We start from the raw sequence: 15,398 nt of genomic DNA, 5'->3' as shown, positions 1-15,398 counted from the left end.
ATTTTTTTTTTCTTCTCTCTCTCTCTCTTGTCTCTCTCTCTCTCGTCTCTCTCGCTCGGTAAGTGTGTATGTGGGGGGGGGCGTCGGGGTCGGGGGCGGGTTGATGTGGCGGCGGCCTCACACAGGCATTGTCTCGTCGTGGCGCCGGGGATAGATTGAGTTGGTTTGGTGTGGTGGGACGCTTCAGAATTCCCTTTGCTAGCTGGCTGATCACAGTCCGCCGCAATGGCGACCCAGGAGGAGCTGCCCAGTGACCTGTCACTGCACGGAAAATTTGCGCAGGTTTGTCGTGGCGGCCAGTGTTTTTTCTCGACGCTAAAGTGCTCCAGCTGACTCGGACATGAACGAATGGGGCATTCCACAGCTCATGGCTCAGCAAGCGCCTGTCACCATCACGGTCGCTGCCACGCAAGATGGGAACTGGCCCTTTCGCCTCGGCGGCGGCGCGCGTACGTGCTATGCTGGCATCACATCTGGCAAGACGTTTTGCGTTGTGTGCTGACTGGACCCCCGCGTATTCTGCCTTGGAATGCAATTGGCACTGCAGCGTTTTGCCCCTGTATCTATATCACTGCTGTTCAGCAAGACCCCGATGCTGACCGCGGCGACATGATGCTGGAGGCTGGCGATGAAGTTATCATGGTGAACGACCAAATTCTAATTGGTCAGACCAGCTGTTTTCACCCCCACTGGTCCTGGGCCAGCACCGAACCAACTCAGCTCAGCTCATCGTGGTGCGGGCGCTGGCGCTGACATTGTAGGCAAAAGCTTGGCCGAGGTTCATGATATTCTGCACACCCAGCCGGTATGTGAGCTTGGCCCAGCTCCAAGAATCAATTTCGTGTCCGCCTCTCCCGTCCCCTTGGCCCGTCCTTGCTCATTTCTATTTTTGCGTGCGCAGGAAGCCACCCGGCTTACCGTACGCAAGCTGCCAGACGAGACCCCATCTGGAGTCGAATTCTTCCTTCGCCGCACAACTGGTAAGCCTCTTAACCACTCATCGTTTGTTGTCATTTCAATACTGGCCCGGCACCCTTATAAGCCACGATCTGGGCCTATCGGCCTATCCGTCTATCCTTAGCCGTTACTTCTTTGCAACGTGCATGGGCCAAAGCGGTAAGGCAATGACGACCCACTTTCCTGAACCCTCGCGCACCCCTCCCGCTCACAGAGTGCACGGTTGATCGACCACGGACTTTGAACCACCCTAGTTTCACGCGTCAGAAGGCACACTTGATGTGCTCTCCATGTACCGTGCCGAGCTCAAGGAGGAGACTGTTGGTAAGGGTTTGCACCTGAAAGTTCAATCAATTTACCTGCAAGCCCTGTGACCGCGGCTCAAGAACAAGATGATGCTTTCTACCTTTTTCTCTCTCATCAGCTGCAACTGTCTTTTCGTGTTTTTGAATCATGGCGACTCACGCAGAGGCGTTCAACGCGAAAATGGAGCAGTTTGGAGCCACTCGTAAGACCTACGAGGCCCTGGAAGGTCATGTGAGCCTGTACCTGCGCCGCCTCGAGGCCCTGGCACATGTCCAGCAGGAGTATGGTCAGCTCTTGGAAAACGCCAGTACTACCGAAACCAATCGTGCTTTGCATTCCAGAATGACTGGTGTTGCCAAGTCCCACAAGTGCGGTTGCTTTGGACGCACACGCAATCATCGTTGGCCCACCTGCACACGGGTTCCTCTAATGCACCAATCATTGTGGGTCACATAGATCCTACTATTTTTCAGTTGCCGAGATCTTGCCCAAGGCCAAGTTTGTGCGAGAGCAGCTCCATACATATTTGACCATTGCCATTCCTGATGCCAAGCAAACCCAGGACCGCTACATGCAGGCACGCAATCAGTATTTGGCGCTTTGCATTCGCGTAGCTGAAATGGCAGCAGAGCAAGCCCGTGATCGCGTATGTCAGCGAGCTCTTGCCCGTCGGTCTCCTTCTTCTTTTTCCCTCTTGATGCCATAATAAATATTTTCCCTTCTCGTTCCCCGTGTATGCCGGTGGGATTGGGAATGTGCCTTCGCAAATGTCATTCTAATGGTAGGAACAAGACCAGGTGGACAACGACGTGAAAACAGGCAATTATTATTTTCGCTTCACTCTGCGTGAGGCTGGGCGACTCGCTGCGCGACACGCCCAGCTGCGTCAAGATTTAACGGAGAAACTGCAAATGCTTGAAGCCAAATCAGGTATTTGGAAGACTTTTGAGTTTTCCTTTTTTGCTCTCTCGGCCCCTCTTTCCGACGCCCATAGTCTGAACAACTCACCAAACCTGGCCCAGCATCGCATCGCATCGTCGTCTTCTCATTGATGTTCACACTTTTATCGCCCTCTCTCTTGCAGCCCATGACATGTGCGATCAGCTCTACCGACTAACGGCTTTGCTAGCACATGCATGCGAACGTAGCCGTGAGATGTCTAATCAAAGCCTCGAAGAAATGCTTGCCGTCCCCGACACTTCCCTTGAAGATCGCACTGCCACTATTTTGCGAACCACGCAGCACCTTGACCTGAATGGCCGCGACACTGAAGAAACTGCAGCCCCGAATGAAGAGAACGAGGAGCAGTGAGAGCCTTTCTACAGCCAATATTGAGAACCATGTCCTCTCCTTCGACAACCCGAGCTGGCGACGTTTCGCTGTGGGCAAAACACGCAAGAGAGAGAACGCGATTGTTTTATAGTTCGTGTGTGTACTAACAACATGTAAAATCAAATTCAATTTGTGACGAAAGTTTGGACCAGCGTCCAATCTTTGTCTTTAAAAAGCCTCAGATCACGTTTCAGCGGCGACCGCGCCTTGAAGCACTTGGAAGGCCACGCTAAACGCAACACAAAGTACATGGATCCGGGCCCACAAGGCCAACACAAATCCGCGACACAAGCAACACCCATCAGTTTCAAACATGCAGGACAAGGACACGCACATGGCGACAGGTCGCCAAACCCTGGATAGGCCCAACGACACTTGGCCTAGCTGAACATGTCCTCGCGATCAGCACCATCAGTGCCGTCCTCCTCCTCAATCTTGCTGAACTGCAAAAAGTGGCTGGGTCGATGTACCTCGTGATAAAACTCCTGTGATAACACGAGACAGAGCCCCAAAAGGGCACGACAAAAGTGAGGTGTCACGTAACAGACGAAACTGTGTTGCAACACAATGCTAGAAAGGGGGGCAAGAATATGAAGCAAAATGCAGGACAGAAATCGCACCTTCGGGTTAGCCAGCTGGAGGGTATAGCGCATGGAAGCCTTGTGCTTCACGCCAATAAAGTTGAAGTTCCATGACGACTCAACAGGCGTCATGAAAAAGCCAAGGAAACGATCTGACAGAAGCATCTGCACCTTGTCGTAGTGCGAAGGTGAGTAACCCTGTGGGTTGGGGCTCTTGGTGTCCTTGTTGTTGCGTCCCCATTCAAAGCCTCCGGGCGTCAACTTGTACGCCGACAACGAGACGGAACCGGGCGTGAAGCTGCACGTCATGATGCAAGTCTTGTCCAGTTCCCATGACTCATTGTCCGCCATGATTTTGGCGTGCGTGGTAATGTCAATGGGCGACAGCTGGGGCAGCTCGTTGGGCTGCGTGTGGATCCAGCCCAGAGGCTCCAGCTCCTCCAGGTACTCGTGCTCCGGCAACTGATTGGGCAAGTCAACCATTTGATGCGTGCCCGTCTGCGGCACCATGACAATGCAGCGAATCTCCTTCACCTGAGGATTGTCCGGGGGTGACACGCCAAACATGTAGCCCGCAATCTGGGTACGCAGGTCACTGATCGAGATAAACTTGGTCAAAATGTTCTTGGGCAGCACGTAAGTGTAGCCTGATTCGGTAATGTCGTGGTCGGGGACATAAATGTGCTTGGTACGCAAAGGCAGGTTGGTGGCGCTGATGGCCCGCACGCGCCAATCGGTCTTGGAGCTAAAGACGCTGCGCTCGTAGTTGCTGGTGGTTGTCACAATCATCTCGTCACCATGTACGTTGGTAGACTTGGTGGTCGTGGCAGTCAGCGCACTCTGCTCGCGCGTCTGCTTCTCAATCTCCGCAATCTCCTGGCGCTGTTGCGAGGGCGCCGAGATTTCCATACCCAGGATAATGTCACGAATCTCTGACTGGGTGAGCGACGTCGTGTTGACGTTGTTCTTCTTGCCGTAGTCGGCCAGAATCAGGTCCTTGAGGGCCACCTCGCACCGAATCCACTCCTCATCCGACAGCGTCGGCCAGATGTGGTGGGGCTCGGTCACGGTGGTTTTGTCGGGCTTGAGGATGATCTTGGCCTTGTCCACGTTGACGTGCAAGGCACGCAGGATCAAGATCAGACGCGAAAACGCCGTGTAAGCCGAGATGTTGCGCAGCCAGTCATCGTAGAGGTTGAACAGCACCATCTGGGGCTCGGTGGCCTTGAGAATCAAATCGCCAAACTTTTCCACCTTGAGGCACGCCTGGAAGGGCAGAGACAGCTCCGAGCCCTTGATCACAACGTTCGGGAAATCGAGCATGTGCACCTCCAGGGGGTCAAGCATACCCTTGCGCGTGCAGATGATTTGCTTGGGCTGTTCTTCCTCGGGCAGGGAGCGAATCAGCGCAGCCACTTCTTCAGCCGTCTTCCACTTGGCCAGCTGTGACAGACGCTTCTGGCCAGCCCACACAGATGTGTGGATAATCTTGAGGAAGAGCTGCCCCGTGCGCGGGTTGAAGATGAAGATGGCGCCGTTGATGGGCTTGGTCGTCAAGTTACCTTCAAACGTCTTGTGGATGGTGACGCGGTACACGTTGGTGTCGTCCACAAACCAGATGATCTGGTTGGAGAAGAGCTCGCCGTAGTTCTGCGACGAGAGGTAGGGCTCGGTGGGCTCGGAAGAGTAGAGCTGCAGACCCTTGCGCACACGCTCGCGCAACACGTACAGGGCCGGGTTGGCCTTCATGATCTTGGCCATGGCCTGCTGCATCAGGATTTTGCAACCAGGGAACCAGTTGCCGTAGGCCGAATGCAGGTTGTAGGCCAGGTCAAGGGCGATGAGAACGCCCGTGGGTGAGGGGTAGATGGACTGGTTGTCAGTGGTGTAGTCGAGAAACTTGGCACGGGCATAACGCTCCACGTCGTGCGAGTCATAGTCACCCCAACGCAGCTGCACATCCAGCCAGTAGCGGTCCGAAGTGATCATGTCCATTTGGTCCTTGGGGTCTGCCAGCAGCGAGGGCTTGCTGATGGGCCACTTTTGCGCGGCGAATAGGAGGACATCAGCGCAAGAGCTGTTCATCTTGTACGACTTACGAGGATGAATGGTCTCCTTCTGCACCGTGTCAATCTCCAAAGCATCCAGCTCCTGATCAAAGACCTGGCAGAGATCCATGACCACGGACTCGTGGATCTTTTGCCAAAGATGCGCACGGAAAATCTGGATGAGGGAGATCTTCAGCGTGGGAATCTTGCCGTGCATGAAGATGCCCGTCAGGTCGAGCTGGACCTGGAAGCCGACGTAAACGTTGGCGCGGTTGATAGTGGGGGACCACCACAGAGTGAAACGACGGTTGGGAATCTGGTTGAGACCAGCACGCTGCGCGTTGGTCAGCTTCTTGTACTTCATGCTCTCCTCGAAACCGCTGGCCTTCTCCCAGAAGAGACCCTCCCAGGTGGGGAAATAGGTGCCTTTGAAGAGGGTATGCTCAAGAATGCCCTCGACACCACCCAGGGCCTGGATCATGTCCGTGCGGTAGTTGTTCAGGTTCCACAGCTTGCCGTCGTGACGCTGATGCGTCCACCAAAAGGGGTTGTTCCGCAAGACTTGGTACATCTTGAACTCAGTGCGCACGCGCCAGCCCTTGTCATAAGCCAGCGTATGGCGGTCCTTCTGGAACAGCGTGTTGATGCGAGGAATACCACGATCCCACGAGTCCTCGAGATCCTCGAGCGTCAATCGGCGGTTTTGCGCGTTGGCCTCTTGGCGCTTGAGCGCAAATTCGGCCCAGACGCGCTGCGAGTCGATGAATTCAGACTCCCAGGGCTGCAAGTAGCGGTAGAGGTTGGGGATCAGCTGATCCTCGTCGTGGGACATGCCGCTTCGGAAGTGAGTAATGCCCACGTCCGTCTGCTTGCTCCAGCGCAGATCTGACTGGGGGATGAGCACGTGGCCCATGGAAAGCATGCCCAGGCCGCCGAGCTCCTTGGGGCAGTAAAAGACGACGGGCGGGAAACGGGAAGGCATCTTAGAGTTGAGCCCGATCTTGACACGCGTTTGAATCTTGTTCTCGCACTTGACGAGCAGGTCCAGGAGCTCCTGCGTGTTGACAACGGCCTCGCGGTAGTAGGTCATGAGGCCAATGAGGGCCGTGTTCCACTTGTTGATAATCTTGGTGAAGGTCGTGCTACCCGAGGACATGAGGACCTGACGGATGCGGTTGTGGAACTTTTGCAACGAGTCTTCGTCCACGCGGAGGAAGGCTTGGGCGGTGCGCTCCTTCGTGATCTCGTGCTGAAGATTCCAGACACCATCCTGGTGCTTAAAGTCGTGGGCCTGGGCGCGAAGCTTGGGAAGAATGCGGACGTCGAAGCCACACATGTTAAAGAGCAGGTTGGGATTGTCCTTGGAGTAGACCGAGCAGAAGCTGTTCTCCCACTCGATGGTGGTGAGGGAGCGCGGGAGGCGGTTCTTGATATCCCAAAAGACGGCGCGACCGAGGTTGACGTCGTGCTTCATGAGACGCATGCGCGCATCACGGGGCCAGCACTTTTTGTTGTTGTAGCCAACAATGTTCTCGTTGTTGGGATCGGGGTGCTCGGTGAGATAACGCTGGATGAGGTCACGCGCCTCCTCCGCAGTGAAGCGGAAGAACATGTGAATGCGGTCAATGTAGCGTGAGTACAGGCGAATCGGGTGCGAGGTCTCGGTGGCAACGTCTTGAAAGGTCAAAAAGTCGTTGGGCAGGTGGGGTGGACCAGCCATCTCCGAGGCACGGTTCAGGCCGAGGACCAGGAGATCAATGACGAGACCGTAGTACTGCACAATGAAGGAGGCAAACTGCAGGCCGCGAATGAGGCCATAGGAGTTGGTGTGGTTCATGTCCTTGAAGTTGATGACAATGTTGTTCTTGGCCGTCATGTAGTCGGCCACGTTTTGGTCGACGACGAGGCGAAGCAGACGGTTGAGAAGGGTGAGATCCATCTTTTCGTAGATGCGCTCCAGCGATGTCTCCATCATAACGTTGCATTCGCCCTCGGCCGTCTCCCAGACATCCTGCAGGTTGTTCACGCCCTGGCACCACTTGTACACGAGCAGCGGCGGGGGCTCCGTGTCGGAGGGCTTGACCCATGAGGGGAAGAGCTTGCGCTTATCAGCCTCGTACCAGAGATATTGATCCAGGTAGGCATCGGTAATCTTCTCCAGAGGTTCGACGTCGTACACGGGCACGAGGTGCGAGTACATGTCCATAAACTCAATGCCCACCTCCTTAAAGGCACGCTGGGTCAGGAGATGGCGCTTAATGCGCATGAGGGCCTCGTGGGGATTGTCGTAAGCGGCCTCAATCAGGCCAAGCTCCTCGCGCTGCGAGGCGTTGAGGCGGTTCTTGACGCTGTACGCCTCGCGGAGGCGTTCGAGGGCAAGAATCAGCAGCTTGGTGTCGTGCTTGTAGGTAAGCGGCGGGAAAGGGATGTGCTTGAAGCGGCGCGACTCGAGCCAGTGGACAGTGGTGGTGTAAATAGCAACGGCCTCCTCGGCTGAGACGTAGGGGCCATCCTTGAGGTAGTTGTGCTGGCGCTCCTGCTCAGCCTTGAGGTGGAGACGAGTAAGGCGACCCAGGTTCTTCTTGCAGACGGTCTTGTCGACAGTGGCACCACGACGGATACGCTCGCGGTTGTAGTGGGCCGTGTTGGTCCACCAGTCGGCCTTGCTCTTGACGTAACGCAAGATCATGTTCTCAATGGGCGTGGGCAGGCCCGGGACTTTCCAGGGAATGTTAGCCTTGAAGCAACGCCAAGCCTCTGAAAGGTGCTGCATGATGACGCGGGCCTTGTTGGCCTTCATGCCCTCGGGCATCATATCAAGAATGTCGTGCATGACAGAGGCGCGCAGCTCGAGATCGAAATGAGATTCGACGCGCTGCTTGGTCACTGTCTTGGCAACGGCCTTGGACACGCGACCTTCGAACTGACGGGCCAACAGATTACCCAACCATCGCTCAAGAAGGGGCACAATGCCACGCAGGAAAAAGAGCCATACGCGCCAGCCAGGCGCCCAGAAACCCACGCCGGGGCCCTTGCCGACGGGTCCGGTATTGAAGCGATAGTAAATGATGTGCTTCAAATCCTTGGTCTATAAAAAAACGATCACGAAAAGAAGATTGGTGTCGCCGGCGAAAAGACAGGGCGAAAAGGCGGTGAGAAAAAGAGCGGGCGCGAAGGTAATCGAATGCAAACAAAACATGTCGCCGTCCCGAGAAAGGAGGTCTCAAACAGATTTCTCCGTGCCACGAGGAGCAAGGTCACGTACCATACGAATCTGGCGCATGAGCTTGTACTTGTAACGGTACATGCCGGTGAGTTGACCAACGTGGGCAAAGGTGTACTGGAGACCATCCGCCAACTGAAAGGCGTCAACGTTGCCCAGGCGGTACTGGACGTGCGAGTCGACCACAAGCTTGGTCAGGCGCAAGATTTCACGCATCAAGTGGAAGGCGTTACCGAAGCGCGATTTTTTGCGCTCCTTGGTGGTCAGTGTCTTGACAGGCTTCAGGTTGAAGTTGAAATCAAGATGGAGGTAGTTGAGTTGCTTGCGATGAATGAGCAGATTGAGCATGTTGTGGCCCTGGCGGCAGACCTGGAGACCAGCTTCCACCCAATCAAGGCGCGTCATCTGGAAGAACTTGGTCTGCTTGAAGGAGCGGAAGAGCGAACGCTTCTTGCAAGGTTTGGGAGGGCGGGCCTTGAGCGAGTTGAGAACGAAAATCTTCAGCATCTTCTGGTAGGACACGCGAACCTTGACGGGCTGGCCAGTGGGGCAGTGCTCCTGGTACCAGGTATTAACGAGGGGCACGTCTTGTGCACGGCGAGTAAAGCCCGAGCGCAAGTTGAAGGGGCGTGGGGCCCAGAGCAGGGTGATGCCGTTGGCCGTGTTCTCCGTGTAGAGCGGGGTCTCGGCCAAAAAGGGCTCGACCTCGTCGGGCAGGATAAACTCCTCGTCTTCGGGCTCAATCTCATCCAGATTGTTGGCCTGGCGGTTGGCAATGGGGTTGATGATTGGATCATAATAAAAGGCGGGCTGATCCGGATCGTCCGACTTGATAAAGACGACAGTGGGGGAGTGGTACTTGGCCAGATGCACCTCACGTGGCATGTTGTTGTACAGGTATGGAAAGGCAATGCGGTACTCGGAACGAATGTGGTGACGGATGATGATTTTGTTAATGTCATTAAACTCGTTCCAGTCGTCGTCGGTGATGCCATCGTCACGGAAGCGGGGCTCAAACTTGGGACCACCGGGAATGGCAAAGTTGAGGGCCTTGGCCGTGAAAAAGGACTTGAGGTCAAAGAGATAAAAGTAGTTGTTGTCCGTCAAGTCGGATAGCAGTTGCCCGGCGAGGCGTTGCAGGTTGGACATGATGGGCAAAGGCAAGGTCCACTTCCGGTAGGTCTCACCGTTGACGAGGCCCGTGTCCAGCAGGGGCTTGTGGTCGTAGAACCACTCGTACACGGGGGCATCCTCCTCCTCATCCAGCTCCATCTGAATGGCGTCGAGGGGTGGCACGTCCTGGACGTTGTCACCATAATCCAGTGGGGGTTCTTCGTCATCAAAGGGCGGGAAGCGCATGCGCTTAAAGTGACGGCGATCGCGCTTCTCGCGACGCATCATGATCCACATGGTACCCCACTGCGCGATATACACGGGCTCAATCACAAAAGGCACCTCGTTCACAAACGTAATGGCGCCAGTCACGTGATACAGGATGGGCACCTCACGGATCTAAGAATCAAGTGGAACGGAAGAGGTTTGCGGACGCGAGTGGCGGGAGAACGGCCAGTGAGCAAGGTGGCAGGTCAAGCAGTTCAAAAGGACTGGTGGTGAAATCTTGTCATGAAACACGCAAACAAGGGGGAAGGAGGTCCAAGCGAGCGGCTAAGGGTTTGTGTATTTGTCTCTCGCGCCTCCGCCACTGTGCTGCTGCCTGCAAACGAGCTGTGCTGCTGTACCTGTTCCCAGGGCATGGGCATGTTCTCAAGAAGCTTGAGCACAGCGTGGGGCATGTATTTGAGTGAGCCCAGGTACACGCGCTTGTCATGGCGAAACTTGCGGCTGGACATGTCACCATGGTCTCGAATAATGGTGCGGATGACCGAGGGTGGGTACTCTTGCTTCTGGGTGTCGACAAAGCCAAATTTGCGCTTCTCCGAGTAACGCTTGGACTGCAGCTGACGCCACTTGCGCGCCTTGGCCTCCAGCTGCTCATCGCTGGGTGGCGTGGGCGGCATGCCCGACGCACCCGCGTTGAACGCCATGACTGGCCTGAGCACGGCAAAGCAAGATGGAAAAAGGAGCCAAAATGCGCGGGCAAAACGAGAAAATGGTGAGAACGATCAACAAGGCATTTGAACAGCAACTCTCCCGTCAGCCTTCAAAGTCCCAGTCAGCCCCAAGTCCACATGCAGACACCACAAACAGCCCCTTCTTCTAGAACACTAGCCCTATCCCATGACACCACACGGCAAGCAGTCCAATCAAAAGACCGGCGGTCCCAGACCCCGAGCGATCAACACCGACAACACCAGAAGGGCGAAAAAAAAAAAAACGGCTTGACGAGAAAAAGAAAAAAACACTGGTGTTCACGCTCAACCAAAGCACTCGGCAGTGTGCACCCTTGCTCCAATGATACAGCTGCAGCCTTGCCCAGATGCGCACGTCTGTTCCCTTGATCGATACACCCCCGAACATCAAATCCAGACCAGGACCAGCCATCCCCCCGCGCTGCCGTTTTCCATACGTACGTTCGACGACGATGAAGAGGGAGAGAGCGGGAAAGGGCGAGAGAGTCACACGCTGGCACAGCAGCTCGACCCGCTGTGACAAAAGTGCTCTGGAGCAAACTTGTCAACCGACGTCCGTGGTCAGTTTATAGGGCAAGGACGGTTTGTGACCCCCCGTAGTGGATCGTGTTCTTTGGTTTACCCGAACGCAGTGAGAGTTTGTTTGACGTGTTCCCGGAGTTTAAATGGTTTATAAACGGGAGGTCGGTTTTTGTAACGGTCACAAAGCTTTTTTTTTTTTCTTTTTTTTTTCAAGACTGGTGGCGCCTGAGCTGGCTCTTCAGGGTGGTGATTTGGTCAACGGCGATGGCAAGCCGGGCTCGAGAGCAGTGGGTGGATGTTCTGGAGGAGCAGCCGTCTCGGAGCGATCGGGCAGAGGTGCACTCAATTAACCTGGAGAATTTTGATGAGCCGCGGCACCAACATGCCGAGTTTGTGCTCAACTCACCACGGTCGGTGCACCATCGCTGCGTTGTTGTTATGCTGGCAACGGGTGGGGGTACCGCCGGGGTTTGAAGGTCGCCGATGAGCCCCATGCAGACTAACGCGATACAAAGCCCACCCCTTGCCTACGCCATCCACATCAACAGTGCCTCTGACGAAAAAAAAAAAAGGCGGCTGCTGCTCACGGCTCTGGCAACCATGCTGCACTCATGGGCACGCGTGCTCAACCTGTTAGATCCGTGCGAGCCTGCTTCAATGTGGGTGTCACGCCACGAGAACTCTTACCTCGCAACGTCACCGATTTTCAACGGGACGGCATGACCTTGGCCAAAGCCTACACTGCCTGGCTGGTACGCTTGGGATTTTTGCTTTTCCAAGCCGTTTTTAACGCCCAAGCACCTGACCCCGCAGGTCGTTCACACGCCTGATGCCTCTGCTCGACTTCATCTTGCTGTCCCACCTTGCGACGGTAGGCCCATGACCGCCGGCGCCAGGACCTCCTCAGCCTGGCGCGTCGCGAACGGAAGAAGCTCGTGCGCGAGACAACTCGCGGTCCGAAGCAATCTTCCAACCTGCCACCGACGACTGACCACCGAGGGCCTCTTCGCGACCCCCAGGCTGGACTTCAAATTCCCATTGTATACCATCTTCCGAGTACCGCGCTGGCAGTCGGGCCCCTGCCTGCCTCAGGAAAACTGCGACACATCCCCGTCAGTCCCGCTTATCGCCGCCAGGATCAAGTGGCGCGGTGCCAAGCCCAGCGAGAGCTCAATGACGCAGAACATCGTCGCCGCGTGGTGCGTATGCCGTGTACGGCGCTTCTCCTGGACATATGCCTATGGCTGACCGTCGCTTGTCCTTCCGCCCATGACTGTGCCCCTGTCTTTGTCTCAGCTCGTCAATGCCGTTGAGCGGGAGCAGCGGCGGCGTCGCGTGGATTTGCGCCGTGCGCTGAATGAGAAGCTGCACCGCCTCAACTTGGATGTGGCAGCACGTAGTGGAGCCATGCCGACTCATCGCCACGAACGACGCGTCACCCGTCAAGCCCATGCAGCAGCCGTAGCCACCCGAGAGCATGATGTTTGGCTCGAACAGCTCATGGCTGAGGTCGATCTGTCTCACATTTGAAACTCTCGGCCACCGTGTATTGTACACACAGACACACACACATCTGTGGTGAAGCTGGCCCTAACCACGAAAGCACCTGATCTCTGACTTTTATGCCGCGCTGCGCGCGACATTCATTTTTGCCTCCTTTTTGCTCCGACATGTTAAAAGATTGCTAAACGAAATCATGTGCGTCGATCGAATGAATGAACATTGCAACACAAAGCCGACACTTGTCCGCTTGATCGAGCATGAGGCCTGGCGGGCTGCGCCCCTTCTGGACCACCACCACTAATTGCGTCATTTACACCACTGTAAACAGATCAGCGGCTTTTTTTTTTTTTTTTCCCCCGCAAAGGCTATAGACACTTGACAACGACGGCATGGATTATGGGTTCAAGAAACACAGACACACATCACAAATGGCGCAGCCGGCTCAGAGATAGGGGGCACAGCGAGCAAGGGCAGCAGTGTACAGCTCCTCCGCCAGCGCGGCGTGATAAGAGCGATCAGAGGACCACACCGCCTCCACTTGACTTGCATTGTTGAGTACGAAATAGCCAGCACCTTGAGTGGGTGCGCAGCCCAACTCAGCTTCCATATCATGAGAAGGCTCACGGCCCAGGGGCAGGGCATCATCTGTGCAAACTCGGGCGATAATGACGCCCCCTTCGTGCACCGTGCGCGTGACCTGCACAAGGGCTGAATGTGAGGCAGTGCGAAATGGTGGGGTCAAACAGAATTGGCTCGGGTCGTACCTGACGAAAAGGCTTGAGGAGGCAGTCGAGACAGACGCGTAAGCAACAGCGTACCAGAGCGGAGCTATTGCGAAATAGATTTGTCTGTGGTATAAAACCTGAACTCGGCAGGCACAAGAAGAGTGAGAGCCGCGAGCGGTTCCAGGGTTCTGATTGATGAGCAGACGCCAGACCAGAAGAAAACCAAAACTGGAAGCCAACCTGGCGAGATGGCGCAGCAACGCAGCGGGCTCTGTCCGGCTTCTCGCCGTTGTAAGGCATAGAGATACAGCATGCCTGCCAGCTTGCTGGTCTGGTAGATCCATCTACGTACCCATTCCGGCGCATCAGGTCATCAAGTGGATGCACATGTCATGTCAGCCACAGACAAAGCCACCCGGGGCACGCATGAGAAGCGGCGAAAAGAGTCGCGTACCGGCCACTAAGCGGGCTTTTGTCTTGGATGCTGAAAAGAGTAGCTAGATCCACGTCAGGTGGAGGCTTTGTGTTTTGAATCCCAGATCGATATGATGATGTGGCCACCGTGGGAACTAAGCACATGCAACGAGATGAGTGCCATGTGCTCGAGCAAGGTCAGCCCATGTGAGAACGGAGAGGTTCATGTGCGACACCAGCGTGTACCGACCATCTGAAGAGCGGCTGCGACTGTCCGGGTCGTGCAGGCTCGAGGACAGGAACACGAGTCGTGGCTGCGCAGCGCGGCGTAAGTGTGGTAGAAGGAGCTCGGTCAGGAGCACGTGCCCAAGGAAGTTGGTCTGAAGCGTTACTTCAAAGCCATCTGCAGTGAGCTGTGCCACACGACTCTCGAAATGGGCTCGCCCTATCCCAAGCAAGAAGGCAAGAACTGAGCTGATGATGTTCCTGGCACTACGACGAGAATGCATTCACGCCCAGAGCGAGTGTCGAACCGGCATTGAGCACGAGAACATCGAGAGAGGCTGAAGGGCCAAAGTGGGCGATAAAATCGCGGTAGCACTGCTGGACGGAGGCTAGCGAGGCCAGATCAAGCTGCAGGATGGTGATACTCGGCTCGGGGCCGCCCGCTTCCGCGGCAGTGCTTCGAACATGCCGAGCCGTCTCTTGGGCCTTCAGGATGGTCACTCGGATGAGATATGACAGACCAGCTTGCGGATGTAACAGTCACAAACTCGCCCGTACCTTGTCGACATCCCGGCACGCCAAGACAAGGCGACAGCTCTTGTATGCCGGCAGGCTCAGCAATGTGGCCGCCTCCCGGCCAATACCTACACGTTTGGAAAGGAACGCAATGAGAATGAGGTCAGGGCGTGGCGAAGGCCTCTCGCTTTCTGCCAACCCCAGATAGATGATCTGACAGGCAAACAACAAGATTGAAACGCATCATAATCAGCGCGACCCATCCAGCCATCGAGGAGCTTTAATTTGTGCTCATCAGCATCATTGACCACTTTGCCGCCCTCTGACCCTGACCGCGTATGACCCGATGTCGCCTCCTTAAGCTCATGGTAGGTATCCTCTTCTCCTCTTGATGCCCCAGCCCATCTCTTGAGCTTTTGTTTCGTTTCACTCATCGCATTGTATCGCATCGCAGGACAGAGGAGCGCGTCCGTGGGGTGCGCTCCTCTGCCTGCCCTCGCTCATCCGTTGTGGCTCGTTCAGTCCGTTCGTACCAGAGCTGGCTCCAGTGATCAGAACCAGTGGGGATGCCATCGTCTTCTTGTCCAAATATAGACGACCAACACCCAACCAAAATACATCCGATGTAGATAGAAATAAAAATTGTCAGCACAAATACGCAAAAGAAGCGTCTCTGTTTCTGTTGCTACATGTGGTAATTTTTTGTTCTCTCTCTCTCTCTCTCTCTCTCTCTCTCTCTCTCTCTCTCTCTCTCTCTCTCTCTCTCTCTCTCTCTCTCTCTCTCTCTCTCTCTCTCTCTCTCTCTCTCTCTCTCTCTCTCTCTCTCTCTCTCTCTCTCTCTCTCTCTCTCTCTCTCTCTCTCTCTCTCTCTCTCTCTCTCTCTCTCTCTCTCTCTCTCTCTCTCTCTCTCTCTCTCTCTCTCTCTCTCTCTCTCTCTCTCTCTCTCTCTTCTCTCT

General features: G+C 55.4%; 4 protein-coding genes across 4 annotated transcripts in view; 2 read left to right on the top strand and 2 right to left on the bottom strand.

The window, feature by feature from the left end:
- Nucleotides 1-225: 225 nt before the first annotated feature.
- MONBRDRAFT_26798 (uncharacterized protein) lies at nucleotides 226-2,315 on the top strand (the record flags this gene model as incomplete). The annotated part of the gene is made up of 8 exons (XM_001747198.1): nucleotides 226-282; nucleotides 365-449; nucleotides 548-664; nucleotides 762-805; nucleotides 902-980; nucleotides 1,427-1,631; nucleotides 1,720-1,909; nucleotides 2,049-2,315. The coding sequence occupies 8 exons, from the start codon at nucleotides 226-228 to the stop codon at nucleotides 2,313-2,315; spliced, it is 1,044 nt and encodes a 347-aa protein (XP_001747250.1).
- A 660-nt stretch (nucleotides 2,316-2,975) lies between these two features.
- MONBRDRAFT_9515 (uncharacterized protein) lies at nucleotides 2,976-10,492 on the bottom strand (the record flags this gene model as incomplete). The annotated part of the gene is made up of 4 exons (XM_001747069.1): nucleotides 2,976-3,080; nucleotides 3,216-8,312; nucleotides 8,490-9,959; nucleotides 10,187-10,492. 4 exons carry the CDS (start codon nucleotides 10,490-10,492, stop codon nucleotides 2,976-2,978), a joined length of 6,978 nt encoding a protein of 2,325 aa, XP_001747121.1.
- An 831-nt stretch (nucleotides 10,493-11,323) lies between these two features.
- MONBRDRAFT_26796 (uncharacterized protein) lies at nucleotides 11,324-12,589 on the top strand (the record flags this gene model as incomplete). The annotated part of the gene is made up of 5 exons (XM_001747197.1): nucleotides 11,324-11,469; nucleotides 11,697-11,811; nucleotides 11,935-12,013; nucleotides 12,131-12,258; nucleotides 12,356-12,589. 5 exons carry the CDS (start codon nucleotides 11,324-11,326, stop codon nucleotides 12,587-12,589), a joined length of 702 nt encoding a protein of 233 aa, XP_001747249.1.
- Nucleotides 12,590-13,004: 415 nt separating this feature from the next.
- The window catches only part of MONBRDRAFT_26795 (uncharacterized protein), a gene marked incomplete at both ends in the record, with an annotated part of 2,595 nt that continues 201 nt past the window's right edge, over nucleotides 13,005-15,398 (bottom strand). Inside the window, 8 exons of the mRNA XM_001747068.1 lie at nucleotides 13,005-13,259; nucleotides 13,381-13,424; nucleotides 13,528-13,631; nucleotides 13,742-13,856; nucleotides 13,952-14,146; nucleotides 14,235-14,334; nucleotides 14,485-14,570; nucleotides 15,132-15,396. Coding sequence (XP_001747120.1) covers nucleotides 13,005-13,259; nucleotides 13,381-13,424; nucleotides 13,528-13,631; nucleotides 13,742-13,856; nucleotides 13,952-14,146; nucleotides 14,235-14,334; nucleotides 14,485-14,570; nucleotides 15,132-15,396 — 1,164 coding nt within the window. The remainder of the gene's footprint in view (nucleotides 13,260-13,380; nucleotides 13,425-13,527; nucleotides 13,632-13,741; nucleotides 13,857-13,951; nucleotides 14,147-14,234; nucleotides 14,335-14,484; nucleotides 14,571-15,131; nucleotides 15,397-15,398) is intronic.

The sequence above is a fragment of the Monosiga brevicollis genome, genomic scaffold (assembly GCF_000002865.3).
Source record: "Monosiga brevicollis MX1 MONBRscaffold_15 genomic scaffold, whole genome shotgun sequence".
Classification (NCBI taxonomy): domain Eukaryota; class Choanoflagellata; order Craspedida; family Salpingoecidae; genus Monosiga; species Monosiga brevicollis.
This window is presented reverse-complemented; position numbering and strand designations above follow the sequence as displayed.